A 19,093-nucleotide genomic window follows, 5' to 3' on the forward strand; every position below is an offset into this window, starting at 1 on the left:
CACACACACACACACACACACACACCCTCCTCCCCTGCTTCTAACACCCCCGACCCCAGCTAAGGTGTCCGGGGTGTGGGGGGGAGGAGAGGGGGAGGGGGTCTGGACAGACATTCTGATATAACCAGATCACCCTCCCATCTCCCTCTCCCTGTGGACACCCTCATCCTCCTCCTCCTCCTCATCAGCTCTCCTGTTTGTCTTTGACCAGCAGGACGGTGTGCTGCCCCCCGCTGGCCACCATCAGTACTGCACGGTTCTCTAGCTGCTTTCCCGTCATCTCCACAGGACTCCACTCGTCATCCTCCTCTCCTGTACCCAGCTGCAGGTTGGTGCCCATCCCCCAGGCATACACAGACCCTGGGAGAGGGGGGGAGGAGAGAGAGAGACAGAGAGAGAGAGACAGAGAGAGAGACAGAGACAGAGAGACAGACAGAGAGAGACAGAGAGAGAGACAGAGAGAGAGAGACAGAGACAGAGAGAGAGACAGAGAGAGAGACAGAGAGAGAGAGAGAGACAGAGAGAGAGACAGAGACAGAGAGAGAGACAGAGACAGAGAGACAGACACACAAACACACACGTTAGTGGATTGTATACACACAGTAACAGTAACAGATGTAACACACACACACAGGGCAGGCCGTCTCCTCTCACCTTGCTTGGTGACAGCGTAGCTGACGGAGGCTCCACAGGCCACGCCCACCGCCCCCCCCAGCCCCCACGCCCCCCCCAGGGCCACCGGCTCACTCTGCTCCTCCGCCCCCGGGCCCAGCCCCAGCCTCCCGTACTCTGACCTGCCCAGGCTGTACACCTGGCCTGGAACACACACACACACAAACACACGTTAACCTGACACTGTAGGGGGGACAGCAGCATGTTTGGTGTGGGGGGGGGGGGGGCATTCAGCTTTTATCCAAAACAACTTAGAAACACATCTGTCTAACCGTGTGTGTGTGTGTGTGTGTGTGTGTGTGTGTGTGCGGTGTGTGTGTGTGTGTATGTGTGTACGTACGTGTGCGCGTGTGTGGCGTGCGTGTGTGTGGCGTGCGTGCGCGTGTGTGTACGTGTGTGGCCGGCGTGTGTGTGTGTGTGCGTGTGTGGCGTGCATGCGCGTGTGTGTAAGTGTGTGGCGTGCGTGTGTGTGTACCATCAGAGTCCAGGCAGATGGTGTGGTGCTGGCCGCCAGAGAAGCTGACCCAGGACGTGGTGGAGTTCTTGAAGCAGGTCAGTTTGACGGGCGTGAAATATATATCCACTCCTTTACTACCTGGAGAGACCAGACATACACACACACACACACCCCCGTAAGAGGAGGGAGGGAGGGAGAGACGGAGAGAGAGACAGAGAGAGAGACAGAGAGAGAGAGAGAGACAGAGAGAGAGAGAGAGACAGAGAGACACAGAGAGAGACAAAAAATACTAAATACTAATAAGTAGTAATACTACTCTAAACAGAAAATACACAGTGGCAGAATACCTGAGTACTGTGACAGACCCAAAGCTAAGGAAATCCTTGACTATGTACAGACTCAGTGAACACAACTTGGCCATCGAGAAAGGCCGCCACAGGCAGACCTGGCTCCCCAGACCAGACAGACTGTGCACCCACTGCACACAAAATCAGGTGGAAACAGAGCTGCACATCTGGCGCTTTTCCACTACCGGGCTGACGCGGGCCGCATTTGTATCCGAGCCGTGCCGAGCCGTGGCCGTACTTTCAGAAACGCTTCTCCATTATACGGAGCGACCCGGGACTGTAGGAGGAGTTACGTGTCATAAGATTCCCCCCGCTATACAGATCAGCGGGGGGAAATGCGATAAGAATTATGTCAAAATGCAGCACTATCGTGCACAGATCAGCCTTACAACATGTAACGTTAAGTGCCTGTTACTTGCCGCTTTCAGTTCTAGTAGACTAGTTTAGATCTCGCAACCAGGGAAATGCCGACATGAAATGCGACACGATTCCATTTTTATTTCTCCTGACACGTTGAGCACTGTGCTTTTTTTTGGGGTGAACTACCATAATAAGCCTTCAAAAAGTGCAACTTCTCTGCTTTCAGAAACTGTTTGAATTTTTTAGATTGGGCATATAGTTCATGAATTACGATAGTTTGAATGAACGCTGTAAAATCCTGTCTGCGCCGGCAGCTCCGGTTTCGGAGCAAGACGCGAATCTATCGGCATTAGTCAAATACATGCTCACATCCAGTCATCCGCTCACTGCTCTCCATCAAAAACGGCACATCCATCCAATAATATTACATAATAACAACTGCTCTGATTAGATTGCTTAGATTGTTTAATACATCAACGGGGGGAAAAGCGAGATGAACTCGCGAGTATCATGCTTCCTCCATTGAACGGAAAGTCCTATCTATTCCATTCAAAGTGTTTTAGCCTTCCCCCTTTCCACTGGTAATAAGGAATTGGCAAGAATAGATCGATATAAATAGATCAACATAATGCAGCACTACCATGCACAGATCAGCCTTAAAACATGTAACGTTAGATATATAACGGAGCGATGTATTTCTACGGAAAGGCTGACTGACGCGGGCTCATACAATCTCCGCGTATAGATACGAGTGCTCCGGTGTCTTGCTGGTAGTCAAATATATTTATTTATATATACAGCATATGGATGTTACGTGCCTGTTACCTGCCGCTTTCAGTTCTAATAGTTTAGATCTCGCAACCAGGGAAACGCCGACATGTGTTAAAGGGAGCAAGACGCGAATCTACCGGCATTTGACTGCCACTGGACTGAGGAACAGCATAGGCACAGGACATCGCCATAATAGCGATTTATTTGTTATGCTTGTTGTAAATAAAAGTTATATGATGCATTGAAATGACATTAAACTAAGATAATACGATGGTTAGCATAAATGTTCTAATCTTTATTAATAAGTTATTACAGAAACAGTAAGTGACATTTTCCAAGAGCGAAATCTGTTGTGGTATTTAAAGATGGCGGTTAGCGAAGAAATCTATGAACATGGGATGACGATTTCCATTGACCAATCAACGGTGTGCAGCGTCACACGTCACACGCAGCCTGGCAAAAAAGTACCTTTGGTACCTTTCGCTACCCATCCCGAACAAGAACTATTTTAGTTCTTGTTAGGCACGGGTACCAGAAATGGCACGGGTACTTTTGGCAGTGGAGAAAGGCTAAAGACAGCTACGGAAAGTAGTGGAAAAGCGCCATTCTTAACTACCTGCCAGCTGTACAAGGACATCAGGCGTCCTAACGATTCCCACCCGAGTTGGGGTAGACCACGCCCCGAGTTGGGCCACGCCAACTTCTGGAATATGTAGGGGTGTTCTCTGTATCTTGTTCTTCCGCCCCGCAGGCTGCATCCCTATGGAAACGGCATACATTTTCGCGGACTGCGTGGCTATTTTAATCCAACCCCATTGGATTTTAGCTTGTGACGTAACATGGGGTGCACGATTAGATATAGGTTACCCATCTCTGTATGCAACTCGGCGGCGCTGTGCCCTGTGGGCCCTGGAACGCGCGCCTATTCTTAGTGTCAGTGATTGTGTTTTTTTTTTTTTTTTTTTTAAACACCCCTACATATTCCAGAAGTTGCCGTGGTCTACCCCAACTCGGGTGGGAATAGTTAGGACGCGGACATCAGGGACACATACTTCCCACTGATCACCAACATCCAGGGAGACTGAGGACTTGACCAATGTGGAAAGGCTACCATATCTGCTGGGTGAGGTACAGCAATGTGCAAACACAGCAGCAAGATTTGTTAGCTGCTGTGATAGAAAAAGGACATCAAATGGGCTAAAACCACCATAAGAATTGTATTATTCTAGTATGTAATCTATTTATTTGTAATCTAGTATGTAATCTATTTATTTATTCTAGTATGTACATTACATTCTTTTAGTTTTTTATCTTCACACGCTTTGGCAAATGTAAATGTATGTTTCCCATGCCAATAAAGCCCTTTGAAATTGAAATTGAGAGAGAGAGAGAGAGAGACAGAGAGAGAGAGAGCATAGCTCTTATGTAAAGCACATTAAGTAAATACATTAATATAATGATACTAGAATAAATAAATAATTAATGTATAATTGTATGTACATAAACGTTTTTGTTTTTACAGACAGACAGACCTAGCTGGGGCCGATTCCTAGAAGCCTGATAATCTTCTAATCGGCGATAATTTCATTTTGCGTTCGGTTCCATCAATGTGGCTCACATACATATGTATGTATGAGCGTTCCCGGTTCCATGTGTACTCTTGTGTACTTCATATTCGATGAGCTGATGATCTTTCTGTGTGTGTGTGTGTGTGTGTGTGTCATTTGCGTTCTGCATGTTCCGCTGCAGCTGTAGGATATCTTGGTATTTGATCACCTTCTATATAAAATCACCTTCTCGGCTTTAATGACTTAACCGCTATTTAAAAAATAAATAATAATAAATAGCGGCGCGCTTGCAAAACAGTTTTGTGAAATTACGTCTTTGTTTTGAGCGCCAGTGCGCATTTTATGCAATGAAAAATGACCACCGCGCCACTAATGTGGAAACTCCTGAAGGAAAAACTGAACACTCATGACACAAGCCCAATCCTCGTTCGAGGAATCACCTGAGGCTTGAATTCCAATCACGAGTTGCCTGATCGTGGCTTTTATTTTTATCGCCGATATACTAATCAACGTTTGTGGAATACCCCCCTGGTGGTAGTTAATAATAATAATAATAATAATAATAACAACTTTATTTGTATAGCGCTTTTCCTGCAAACGTTGCTGCTCAAAGTGCTTTAATCATTATATAATCATAATTTAATTATTTTGTAATTGAAAATGCAATATTAAAAGGATGGGTTTTTATAATCTTAATTTAATTATTTAGTCATTTAAAGGCAATATTAAAAAGATGGGTTTTTAGTGACTTGACTTGAACATATTTGCTGAGGTTGCATCCCTAATGTAAACTGGCAGTGCATTCCACAATCTGGGTGCATAAAATGAGAATGCAGCCTCACCAAATCTCTTCTTTTGTACATGTGGTACACAGAGAAAACCTACGTCAGAAGACCTGAGAGCTCTATTGGGCTGATATGCTAGCAAAAGGTCTTTCAAATATTCTGGTGCTATGCCAGTGAGAGCTTCATAAACAAGCAGAAGGATCTTGAAATCTATTCTGAACATAACAGGAAGCCAGTGTAGAGTCTCTAAAATAGGAGTTATATGAGCTCGTCTGCTTGTTTTGGTTAAAACTCTCGCTGCTGCATTTTGGACTAATTGCAGGTGGCCAATAGCTTTCTTCGGAAGACCAGAAAGGAGACTGTTACAATAGTCCAAACGTGTAATAACAAAAGCATGCATTAACACTTCTGCATCAGCTTGCCGGAGAAAACTTTTGCAATATTCCGTAGATGATAAAAAGCATTTCTAGTGATAGATTTGATGTGAGGCTCAAAGCTTAAGTCAGAATCTATAATCACACCGAGATTCTTAGCTTCATGTTTGCAGTTTGAAAGCAAGGTTCCCATCGTATTCAACAATTTCTCTTTTTATGGTTTTGGTCCAATGACAAGAATCTCAGTTGTCCTGATTTAGTTGTAGAAAATGTTTGGACATCCAAAGTTTTATATCTCGGAGACAATTCTCCAGCGAGCTGAGTGCATGTGAATTATCAGGCAATACTGATATGTACAGCTGAGTATCATCAGCATAACTATGAACATTTACACCATGTTTTCTGATGATTCCACCTAATGGAATCATGTACAGGGAGAAGAGCAAGGGACCAAGAATAGACCCCTGAGGGACCGCACATGTGATGTTAACATTATCAGAAACAGAGTCTCCCAGGACAACAGAGAAATGCCTACCAGCTAGATAAGATTTAAACCACTCTAATACAAGTCCTGAGAGTAGAATAGTGTGATCTACTGTATCAAAAACAGCACTCAAATCTAACAAGACAAAAACTGATACACCACCAGCATCTATGATAAGTCTGAGATCGTTTACAACCTTTACTAATGCAGTCTCAGTACTGTGGTTAGAACGAAAACCTGATTGAAACAAATAAAATGTTTTTGCTAAGAAAATCAGTAAGTTGTCTGAAAATCACGTTCTCAAGGATTTTACTTAGAAATGTGGTAGACACAGACAGACAGACTGACAGACAGACAGACAGACCTAGCTGGTGGTAGTTGGAGAGGCCCCAGCCGTACACGCTGCCCTCCTCTGTCAGGCCGAAGGTGAAGTAGGCGCCACACCAGGCGTCAGTGAAGCAGACCCTCCCTCTGCCTGACACCTTCACCTGCTGGGGGGTCAGCAGCCTGGCTACACACACACACACACACACACACACACACACACACACACACACACAGCCGTCATCCATCAATCCAGCCAGCTTGTCAGTCACCCAGTCAGTCAGTCAGTCAGTCACCCAGTCAGTCACCCAGTCAGTCAGTCAGTCAGTCAGTCAGTCAGGCAGTCAACCAGTCAGTCAGTCACCCAGTCAGTCAGTCAGTCAGCCAGTCAGTCAGTCACCCAGTCAGTCAGCCAGTCAGTCAGTCACCCAGTCAGCCAGTCAGTCAGTCAGCCAGCCAGCCAGTCAGTCAGTCAGTCAGCCAGTCACCCAGCCAGTCAGTCAGTCACTAATCCAGTCAGTCAGTCAGTCCGTCAGCCAGTCAGCCACTCTGTCAGTCACCCAGTCAGTCAGTCAGTCAGTCAGCCAGTCAGTCAGCCAGTCAGTCAGCCAGCCAGTCAGTCAGTCAGTCAGTCAGTCAGCTAGCCAGCCAGTCAGCTAGCCAGCCAGTCAGTCAGTCAGCCAGCCAGGAGGGGGGGGGGGGTACTCACACAGGCCCTTGCGGCCGCCTCTGTTGGCGAAGATCTCGGGGACCCTGCCCAGCTGGCCCTGCTCGCCACAGCCTGACGTGTAGAGGTCTCCGCCCGCTGTCAGCATCACCAGGTGGTCGTTACCTGGGGGGGGGGAGGTTAGAGGGTTGTGTGTGTGTGTGTGTGTTAGAGGGTTGTGTGTGTGAGTTAGAGGGTTGTGTGTGTGTGTGTGTTAGAGGGTTGTGTGTGTGTGTGTGTGTGTGTTAGAGGGTTGTGTGTGTGTGTGTGTGTGTTAGAGGGTTGTGTGTGTGTGTGTGTGTTAGAGGGTTGTGTGTGTGTGTGTGTTAGAGGGTTGTGTGTGTGTGTGTGTGTGTTAGAGGGTTGTGCGTGTGTGTGTATGTATGTGTGTGTGTGTATGTATGTGTGTGTGTGTGTGTGTGCGTGTTAGAGGGTTGTGTGTGTGTGTGTGTGTTAGAGGGTTGTGTGTGTGTGTGTGTGTGTGTGTGTTAGAGGGTTGTGCGTGTGTGTGTATGTATGTGTGTGTGTGTGTGTGTGTGTGTATGTATGTGTATGTATGTATGTGTGTGTGTGCGTGTTAGAGGGTTGTGTGTGTGTTAGAGGGTTGTGTGTGTGTGTCTCCCACCACACACCTGAGGCGATCTTCAGCACAGCCGTTGTCATGGCGACCCTGACAGGCAGGCAGCTCTTCTGCATGGGCTCCAGCAGCCCGATGACCCCGTTGTTGTCCTGCAGAGACAACACGCGTGTTACACAACATACATGTTACTACCCAGAACATACATGTTACTACGCAGAACATACATGTTACTACGCAGAACATACATGTTACTACCCAGAACATACATGTTACTACCCAGAACATACATGTTACTACGCAGAACATACATGTTACTACCTCACAACATACATGTTACTACCCAGAACATACATGTTACTACCCAGAACATACATGTTACTACGCAGAACATACATGTTACTACCCAGAACATACATGTTACTACCCAGAACATACATGTTACTACCTCACAACATACATGTAACTACCCGCGACGTTGATGGAATACCCCCCTCCACCACCACCCCCACCTCCAACCCCACCACCACCACCTCCTCCACCACCCCCACCTCCACCACCACCTCCTCCACCCCCACCTCCTTCACCCCAACCTCCTCCTCCACCACCACCTCCTCCACCCCCACCTCCTTCTCCACCTCCTCCTCCACCCCACCTCCTCCTCCTCCACCCCCACCTCCTCCACCACCCCCACCTCCACCTCCTCCTCCACTCCCACCACCACCAGGGTGTTTGTGTCCTCACCCTGAAGGAGCCCCAGAGGTAAACGTGTCCGTCCTCCGTCAGGGCGGCGGTGTGGCTGTCCCCAGCAGACACCTGCACCACCCTCTGGTCCAGAGACACCTTCCCCGGGACCGTCTCCGCCCCCTCCTCTGACGTGTCGCGGCCCAGCGCGCCCTCGTCGTTGCAGCCAAACGTGTACACCTGCACAGGGGTCAGAGCACAGGGGTCAGAGCACAGGGGTCAGAGCAGAGCGCAGAGCACAGGGGTCGGAGCATTGTTTGATAGAGACAATGATAGAGGCAGCTACATTGACATGGCAGCTACATTGACATGGCAGCTACATTGACAAGGCAGCTACATTGACAAGGCAGCTACATTGACAAGGCAGCTACATTGACAAGGCAGCAGACATTGACAAGGCAGCTCCATTGACATGGCAGCTACATTGACATGGCAACTACATTGACACGGCAGCAGACATTGACAAGGCAGCTACATTGATATGGCAGCTACATTGACATGGCAGCTACATTGACCAGGCAGCTACATTGACAAGGCAGCTACATTGACCAGGCAGCTACATTGACCAGGCAGCTACATTGACCAGGCAGCTACATTGACCAGGCAGCTACATTGACAAGGCAGCTACATTGACAAGGCAGCTACATTGACAAGGCAGCTACATTGACAAGGCAGCTACATTGACAAGGCAGCAGATATTGACAAGGCAGCTACATTGACAAGGCAGCAGACATTGACAAGGCAGCTAGATTGACACGGCAGCTACATTGACATGGCAGCTACATTGACAAGGCAGCAGACATTGACAAGGCAGCTACATTGACAAGGCAGCTACATTGACAAGGCAGTTACACTGACAAGGCAGCCTCATTGACAAGGCAGCTACATTGACAAGGCAGCTACATTGACAAGGCAGCAGATATTGACAAGGCAGCAGACATTGACAAGGCAGCTAGATTGACAAGGCAGCAGACATTGACATGGCAGCTACATTGACATGGCAGCTACATTGACAAGGCAGCTACATTGACAAGGCAGCAGACATTGACAAGGCAGCTAGATTGACAAGGCAGCTAGATTGACAAGGCAGCTACATTGACATGGCAGGTACATTGACATGGCAGGTACATTGACATGGCAGCTACATTGACAAGGCAGCTACATTGACAAGGCAGCTACATTGACAAGGCAGCTACATTGACAAGGCAGCTACATTGACTACATAGACCAACTTTGCGGTCAAGGAGGTTGGCACTTTCGCGGTCAGTGGAGTAAATAACAGTCACACCCACAGAATAGCGTTAGAATTTCTGATACAAGCTACACCGTGCCTCATAGGCAGCGAGAATGAGGTGCAGCATAGCTCCTTAATACATGTATTACTTTCACGATCGTACAACTGAAGGAGGAATTAATTGTTTGCGGATTTCAATACATACTGATTTATTTATTTTTCTCTTTGTTTTGACTTGTCCGTCGGACAACTGCAGGAGGAAATCCACTTGTCCGAACATAAAATGTGTGTGTGTGTGACTCACGTGTCCGGTGTGTGTGATGCAGGCAGTGTGTGTGTGTGTGTGTGTGACTCACGTGTCCGGTGTGTGTGATGCAGGCGGTGTGCATGCCCCCTGAGGCCACCTGCAGCGCCTCCTCGGGGAGGGGGACCAGCGCCGGCCTCTTCCTCTCCAGCACCGCCTCCCCCAGGCCCAGCTGACCCACGTCCCCCTGGCCCAGCGCCAGGACCAAGCCCGGCTCCCTGCCGTGGCTGCTGTGGGACACTGGGGGGGGGGGGAGTGAGAGGGAGAGAGAGAGTGAGAGGCAGGGAGAGAAAGAGGGGGGGGAGCGGGGCAGAGACACCGGTCAATCAATTATTACTAAACTCCTCAACAAAAAAAGTTCTGAAACGTTATTTTGGTCGATTATTCCTCCCCTTTAATAATACTTATTATAATAATAATTGGTATTGTCTTTTATATGCTTGGAAAGCCTGATTAGTAATGTAAGGATGTAAGGATCATGCATTCGTGGATCATGCATTTGTGGAATGAGAGATATTCTTCTGTTGGTATTCTCTCTTAGTTTAAGAGTTTATATTGATCACACACACAGTCCCGCATTTTGACATATTTCCATGTCGCATTCCCCCCCCCCGCTTTGAGGGCACATGACGCCCAAAATGTAACTTATGTCCAGCCGCGAAAGTTGTTGCACTTGTTACCACTCTCAGACTGGCAGGGTAGGAGCAGGGTTGTTACTCCTCTAATACCAGACTGGCAGGGTAGGAGCAGGGTTGTTACTAGAGATGCTCCGATCAGGGTTTTTGGTGCCGATCACCGATCACCGATCACTGGAATCAGTGATCTGCCGATCCGATATCACCGATCACCGATCACAGCGTCGAAAATGGCAATTGAAGCTAGGGATGCTCCGATTTATCGGCCACCGATTTAAATCGGCCGATTTCACTCCAAATGACTCGATCGGTGATCGGCAAAAATGGCCGATCGCAAAAACCGATCTTTTTTTTATTTTTTATTTTTATTTTTTTTTCCTGGGGAAGACAGATAACTGAACAGAAAACATAGGAGGACGTAACAGTATGTAAACCATGAAGGCCACGTTTATGATGTCTTTTATACAGCCATATCGACTGACTTGGGCTTCAGGCCCTAACTGGGTGATAGGCCAGACCTTTACTATGCCATAAAAATGGGTCTGCGTTTGCTTGATGCCTAATGGATCAAAACTTTTGTCTAAAAAGCAAAAAATATTTAGGCTATCCAGTCAGTTATGTATTTTTTTTAAAATCGGTATCGGTATCGGTTGATCTTGAGGAAACAAATCGGTGATCGGTATCGGCCCCAAAATTCCAGATCGGAGCATCCCTAATTGAAGCATTCTATTTATTGTGTAGCATTATTTATGTTTTTAATTATTCTTAACACCATTGACATTGTATATTAAGTATTCAAATGAAATTAGGAGATGAGAAAGTATCATGAATTGACAACCATCTGTTTTATTGAATTCACAACCACCTGTAGCTTACTTCAGGAAAAACAAATAAAATGTGAAAATAAAAATCATAATAAATAAAATGTACACTGTCACATCAAATGTGCAACATTCCACTCGAATGAGAGGAACTAGGGGCTCTTAGAGAACTTGGAGCTTATAGTATACAGTAGCTTTCCTGAGGAACAATAAACATACCCAAACTAAACTGCAACATAAACAGGCTATAGCCAAATATAAAATAAGTCATATTTAGGAGGAGATAAGACAGCAAGTCAGCAATAATCAATAAAACAAAAAAACAAAACATTGCACCTAAGGAGATTTCAGACTCAAACCTTACTTCTTAAGCAGCATCACTGGCAGATTAATAATTATTTATAATGATTATAATAATAATAATAATTATTATTATATATAATTATTATAATAAAAAATGTATAATAAGATAATGACAATAAAGTCCATAAATAAAATAAATAAAGATTAGCCTTGAGAAATACAAGCATCTCAGCGTTTTTGGCACTCAGCCTGTTCCTCTTATCATCTAAAATATGTCCTGCTATGCTGAAAAGTCACTCGCTATCTACACTTGTGCAAGGTGCACAGAGGAAGACCTAAAACTCGCGCGCTAATAGTTGTTGTTGCTATGGGCCTTAGTCTAGCTTAGTGACTTCCTGCTCGCTGGGTCACATGACGTCGCTGAACACTACCTACACTACGCTCGTGAAGTCGCGCTGGAACTCTGACCAGCACTCGTGGAACGCCTCTCGTCCAATCAAAGCACTCGGTCCCTTTATGACGTCGAGCCCAGTGTGCGCTTCGGCGCTCTCGGAGCGAATCAACGAACACAGCAAATGCCGTATTATATTCGTGGTATTGAAAGACCTTGCGTGCGTTCCTCCGCGAGGTATTTCTTTTGAGCAGACATTACAAACGGCATATTTGTTGTCTCTTTCCGACGCTGTGTAATATTTCCAGACTGGCGACGCCATTTTGTAAACTGATCGGTCGTGTTTGATCGGCCGTTTTGAGAACTCCGATCAAAACCGATCAAGGCCATATCGGCCGATACCGATCGGCGCCGATCAGATCGGAGCATCTCTAGTTGTTACCTCTCCTCTAATATCAGACTGGCAGGGTAGGAGCAGGGTTGTTACCTCTCCTCTAATACCAGACTGGCAGGGTAGGAGCAGGGTTGTTACCTCTCCTCTAATACCAGACTGGCAGGGTAGGAGCAGGGTTGTTACCTCTCCTCTAATACCAGACTGGCAGGGTAGGAGCAGGGTTGTTACCTCTCCTCTAATATCAGACTGGCAGGGTTGGAGCAGGGTTGTTACTCCTCTAATATCAGACTGGCAGGGTAGGAGCAGGGTTGTTACTCCTCTAATATTCAGATTCAGATTACATTTATTGATTATGCTTGACACAATTTGTTTTGGCATTACAGTAGGTGCATTTATGCTTTTTTCACATGTATACATGAACAAAAACAAATACAAATGCAAAACAGGACAGACAGTGCATTGAATAGTGCTATATATATATATATATATATATATATATATATATATATATATATATATATAAAGTGCAGTGCAGAGTTTTTCAAAGGTCCAGTGCATATTCAGTCCTGGGCAGACTTGGGGGCGGGGGGGAGGGGGAAGCCAGAGTCATTTAGCAGCCTGGCGGCTGAGGGGAAAAAACTGAGCCTGTGGCGGGCCTTTACTGTTTTAGGCAGCCACAACCTTCTCCCAGAGGGAAGCAGGGTGAGGAGGCCGTGGCCAGGGTGGGAGGGGTCGGCCATGATCTTCCTTGCCCTCCTCAGAGCCCTGGTGTCGTGCAGGGAGTTGAGGGAGGGCCAGGGACAGCCGATCACCCTCTCCGCTGCACGTATAACCCTCTGCAACTTGGCCTTGTCCTTGGCTGTTGCAGCAGGGAACCAGGTGATGATGGAGTGGGTGAGGATGGACTCTATGATGGCCGTGTAGAACTGGACCTCGGCAGTCTGAATTTCCTCAGCTGCCGGAGGAAGAACATCCTCTTCTGGGCCTTCTTAGTGAGACTATAGATATATACTGGCTGGGTAGGAGCAGGGTTGCTAGCCTACAGACTGGCAGGGTAGGAGCAGGGTTGCTAGCCTACAGACTGGCAGGGTAGGAGCAGGGTTGCTAGCCTACAGACCTGTTTGATCGATCGACGGCGTGAAACTTAAGTTGAGAACGAGTCACAAGGCCCGTGCTCCTCTACGATACGTCATCAGTAATATCAGGGTTATCTCATTTAATCTGTCAAGATGTCAACCACTAGTCCTGGTGACTCTGTTCCACTAGTCCTGGTGACTCTGTTATACTAGTCTGGTAACTGTTCCACTAGTCCTGGTGACTCTGTTCCACTAGTCCTGGTGACTCTGTTCCACTAGTCCTGGTGACTCTGTTCCACTAGTCCTGGTGACTCTGTTCCGAGGGGCAAGCCAAAACTCGGGGTAGGGGTAAAAATGAGAAATGGGATTGGGCCTGAGTGTGTGTGTGTGAGTAAGCCGCTTCACAATCTAATGGTAGGAAGCTGCTATCAATGACACAGACACAGACTATTAATGAAGCTGTTGGTCACACATGCAAAGGGAGGAAGCAGGTTGTTAGCAGCAGCAGCAGCTCACCTTTGACCTTCTTAGGATCCAGGACGTCCTCTGGTTTGCTCGTCGATGGCCTCTTACTAGCAGTCTTCTTAGCAGGCATGGCTGCAGCAGACCCTGTACACACAACACACACCATTACTACACACACCATTACTACACACACCATTACTACACACACCAGACCCTGTACACACAACACACACACACACACACACCAGAGACCCTGTACACACAACACACACCATTACTACACACACACACACACACACACACACACACACAAACCAGACCCTGTACACACAACACACACCATTACTACACACACACACACCAGAACCTGTACACACAACACACACCATTACTACACACACACACACACACACACACTAGACCCTGTACACACAACACACACTATTACTACACACACACACACCAGACCCTGTACACACAACACACACCATTACTACACACACACACACACACACCAGACCCTGTACACACAACACACCATTACTACACACACACACACACACACAGAACACACCATTACTACACACACACACACACACACCAGACCCTGTACACACAAAACACACCATTACTACACACACACCAGACCTTGTACACACAAAACACACCATTACTACTGTGACGATCCACACTTGACCTATAGTGGGCGCTGTTATATCTGTTGTCCTGTCTACCATCTCTCTTTGTTCCAGATGGGCACAGGTGTGGGGGATTATCCTAATTGTCCCAGGAACTTTAAGAGTGGGTCAGATTGATGGACTCGCTCTCTTCCTTGTCAGCAGCCGTTTTTGGTTGTCGTTATCATTATCTTTATTCATTATTTCAATTCAACATTATTTTCTACAATAAATCTCCTATTATTGTTAACCATGTGTGGTCTGCCTTTTTGTTACCTTGTCAAGAGCCAGGCAAGCGTAACAAATTGGGTGCTCGTCCGGGAGTGAATTTGGTGAGAGCAATATTCTCTCCCTTTTCATAGTTGATATTCGGGATTGGATTATTGGATATGTCCAACTCTTTATTGGGAGACTCGCATGGTTATTGTTTATAGTTATTGGGTTTTGGTTGGATTGGATGTAATGTATATTTGGTATGTTGGTTTGGGTGCTGGTGACGAGGGGGAGCTGGCCGTCCGACTGTGCTGACAAGGACGTAAAACTTGGTATTGGCTGTGATCTTCGGCTGGAGTTTGGTGAGTGCTGTGTTCTATGCAAAGCAGAGAAGGATAGGTAGGGCGGGTGGTTTAGATACCATCAGAGCTATACGTGAACCCCCGTGCTAGGAGTAGAAGCGCTTAACGCTTGTTTATTGTTTTCGTTTGTTATTTTTGGTGTGTTGAACGCGGGGGCGCCACCAGGCATTTGCTTGGTGGAAGAGTTGCATGTGAACGCACTGAAGACTAGCTGAGTGGTTAGTCAGTCATTGCTGAGTTAGATGCGGGGCAGCTCTTACGAAGTATGTTAGTTACTTTTCTGTTTTGTATGTGTGCACAGTTACTCGCTTTAAATGGGCTGAAGATTATGGCTGATATGGGAGTAGTTTATAGGAGGACTTTGTAATAGGAGGGTGGGCAGGTTGGGATTTGATGTTTAGGATGTGTGGCGGAGATCACCGTTTTCTTTGTGCCGGTTGGTAATATTGGCATAAATTATGGTTATTAGTTGTATTTTTGATTAATCTCGTTTTTAAGTTATGCTGTTATCTGGCAATAGAATTTGCAGAGACCTTTTTAGTAGGCCTCTGTTTTAAGGGGGGGGATGTGACGATCCACACTTGACCTATAGTGGGCGCTGTTATATCTGTTGTCCTGTCTACCTTCTCTCTTTGTTCCAGATGGGCAGAGGAGTGGGGGATTATCCTAATTGGCCCAGGAACTTTAAGAGTGGGTCAAATTCATGGACTCGCTCTCTTCCTTGTCGACCAGCAGCCGTTTTTGGTTGTCGTTATCATTATCTTTATTCATTATTTCAATTCAACATTATTTTCTACAATAAATCTCCTAATTATTGTTAACCATGTGTGGTATCCCTTTTTGTTACTTTGTCAAGAGCCAGGCAAGCATAACACTACACACACACACACACACACATGACCCTGTACACACAACACACACCATTACTACACACCACACAACAGACCCTGAGCACAACGTTACTAATCAAGTTTGAGTGAGTGAGTGTTTGTTTCAAGTTGTATTGTTACGTCACATGACACAAGTGTAAGAGTGCAGTTCTGAGGCTGGGGTTCCTGACTGCAGCACAGAGACAACCAGTCAACATCAACACAGTGAGATAGTTAGGGTCTGTTAGCAGCAGATCAACACGGTGAGATAGTTAGGGTCTGTTAGCAGCAGATCAGGGGGCCGTTCCACTAAAGGTGGCTTAGTATATCGGCGATTGAAATAAATCAGGCAACTGGGGATTGGAATTCAAGCCTCAGGTGATTCCTCGAACGAGGATCAGGCTCGTGTGATGAGTGTTCACAGAACACCGGCTTACAAATCTTCGATATGGGCGCGTGCACGCAGATATAAAGAGCCCCGAAGAGTCGATCTGTCGAAATGAAGATAATCCACTCTGCAGGGGTACTACATTTGCGCAGCATTCCGAATTATTGATCTTTATGAAGACGGAAAAATAAGATGTAAAATAGTGCAATACTGCCGCAATTAACAAGGCGAGGGAAATGGTTTGGCAAGAAATTGCTGACCGATTAAATGCGTAGGTCATACTAGCCCCAGTTATTGTTATATGTTCATATTTTAATAAATGAATATTTACTACTGTGGTGATATCAGCAGCAGGCTACAAACCGTCATATCGCCACAATGGCCTAGTGGTATTGACCGCTGCCATAGGATTTATTCGTCATTTTTAGACGGTGGTTCGAATCCCTCTTCGGACACACTTTTTACTGCATTTCGTTGTCTGAATCTAATCTAAAATCTCATCTAAAAAAGTATGTAGGCTATACAATTATGGTGCAGGCTAATTTACAAGAACTGACACGATTACAATGGTGTTTGAAGCCTTTGCATGAAATCTTCGGTTAAATGTAAAAAATAAAAATAAAAATAACTTAGTCAAGTCTCGAACACGCAACCTTTGGAACTCAAGCTGGCTGCCTTAACCAATGCGCCAGCCAGACCGCTGTGATGACAGCAATGCAAGTTGAGACAATTACTTTTTTTTTTAACATTATTTTATTTATTGATCTATCGATCTATCTATCACACTTTCAAAATATCAAGTTATCTATCGATCGATCACACTTTCAAAATATCAAATTATCTATCTATCACACAGTCAACCTATCCATCTATCTATCTCGTGTGAAGTGGGAACTAATATTTCCTAAAAGAGGAACTGTCGTTCGGGATGTAGTTTCCGCCTGTGAGCCTTTTTTGACGCGTGTCTTACTTTAGCCAGTGTCGCGACCAGGCTAATTATATCTGACTCAGAAGGAGCTCAACCAAGCAGCGAATTATTTGAGCCACATTGATGGAACCGAACGCAAGCTAACATTATCGAGGCTTAGAACTTTATCGAGGCTTAGAAGATAATCGACCTTAGTGGAATGGGCCCCAACACAGTGAGATGGTTAGGGTCTGTTAGCAGCAGATCAACACAGTGAGATAGTTAGGGTCTGTTAGCAGCAGATCAACACAGTGAGATAGTTAGGGTCTGTTAGCAGCAGATCAACACAGTGAGATAGTTAGGGTCTTAGCAGCAGCAGCAGCAGCTCACCTTTGACCTTCTTAGGATCCAGGACATCCTCTGGTTTGCCCGTCGATGGCCTCTTAATGGCCTTCTTAGCAGGCATGGCTGCAGCAGACCCTGTACACACAACATACACCATTACTACACACACACACACACCATGTACACACAACACACACACCATTACTACACACACACCATTACTACACACACACCATCACTACACACACACACATACACCATTACTACACACACACACCATTACTACACACACCAGACCCTGTACACACAACACACACCATTACTACACACACACCAGACCCTGTACACACAACACACACACCATTACTACACACACACACACACCAGACCCTGTACACACACACACCAGATCCTGTACACACAACATTACTACACACACACACACACACACACCAGACCCTATACCCACAACACACACCATTACTACACACACACACACACACACACACACTGTACACAATACACAACAGACCCTGAACACAACACACACACACACTGACTCCATGTTCATTACACAGTTTAGACCAAAGCAACATCGCAGCACATGTGTAGCAGAAGCAGAACACAACACAGACGTTGTGACTCAGTTATCTAAAGCTTCTAAACACTACTGTGTCTCGGGCTTCAGCTAAACAGGTCATCTGGACCAGAGCTAGTCGCATTCCTTCATGCAGCCCAGAGGAAAGCGGAGTGGAAGACCTTGGTCTCTACTGGTAGAAGACATGTGTGTGGCTCGACCTCAACAGTAAGTCAGTCATGTTGTCTGAATGGCTGGCAGGCCAGCGCAGGGCACAGCTGTTGCATAACATTCAACTAGGCTGCAAGAGACTCTGTACACAACACACACACACACACACACACACACACACACACACACACACACACACACACACACCAGACCCTGTACACAACACACACCATTACTACACACACCATTAGTACACACTCACACACAGTAGTTTACGTGCAGCCAAGCAGCGTGTGTTCGAGTGAGCTAGCCAGCTAAGCTAGTGAAAATGAGTCAATGAATGACATTGTGTACTAGCTTAGCACAAGTAACATTTCAGCTCAACGAACAGACATCACATGTACAAAACAAGCTGTAGAGTCAGATATGTATAATAGTGTGTGTGTGTGTGTGTGTGTGTGTGTGTGTGTGTGTGTGTGTGAGTGTGTGCGAGCGCCTTTCAACCTAAACCAAACATAGCAGGCTAGGCTAGGCTAACCGGCTGTCTGTCTGGGGGGACTTAATGAATGGACGGTTGGACGGATGAAGTCATGTAGGAGAAACCAGAGTGATGGAATATGAAACAGCTCGTCGCTATGTTGAGACAGCGGTCCTGTTGCGTTTGGTCTTACTTGGTACTTACGTGTCGCTGGAGACGTTAGAATCTGTTATGTCTGTTAATACGTTATCAATACGAATCCCAGAGGCGCGCGAGGACTCCGGTCTGAGGCACTGGGCTGGTGAGCGTGTAGC

General features: G+C 46.3%; 1 protein-coding gene across 1 annotated transcript; it reads right to left on the reverse strand.

The window, feature by feature from the left end:
• Positions 1 to 74: 74 nt before the first annotated feature.
• On the reverse strand, positions 75 to 19,093 carry rcc1 (regulator of chromosome condensation 1). The gene is made up of 11 exons (XM_080540906.1): positions 18,984 to 19,093; positions 17,599 to 17,688; positions 13,844 to 13,936; positions 9,760 to 9,947; positions 8,170 to 8,349; positions 7,481 to 7,577; positions 6,852 to 6,974; positions 6,183 to 6,329; positions 1,148 to 1,267; positions 655 to 816; positions 75 to 360 (listed from the first exon to the last, which is right to left on the reverse strand). Exons 2-11 carry the CDS (start codon positions 17,672 to 17,674, stop codon positions 185 to 187), a joined length of 1,362 nt encoding a protein of 453 aa, XP_080397032.1. The 5' UTR covers positions 17,675 to 17,688; positions 18,984 to 19,093; the 3' UTR covers positions 75 to 184.

This window comes from Nansenia antarctica, assembly GCF_963989245.1.
Source record: "Nansenia antarctica genome assembly, chromosome: 10".
Lineage (NCBI taxonomy): Eukaryota > Metazoa > Chordata > Actinopteri > Argentiniformes > Microstomatidae > Nansenia > Nansenia antarctica.

Coding starts and splice junctions, on each gene's coding strand:
- rcc1 (XM_080540906.1), bottom strand. CDS start 17,674: ATGCCTGCTAAGAAGGCCATTAAGAGGCCATCGACGGGCAAACCAGAG. Junction 8,350..9,759: donor GCATCACACACACCGGACAC/GTGAGTCACACA, acceptor ACCCCTGTGCAG/GTGTACACGTTTGGCTGCAA. Junction 817..1,147: donor CATCTGCCTGGACTCTGATG/GTACACACACAC, acceptor TGTGTGTTCCAG/GCCAGGTGTACAGCCTGGGC.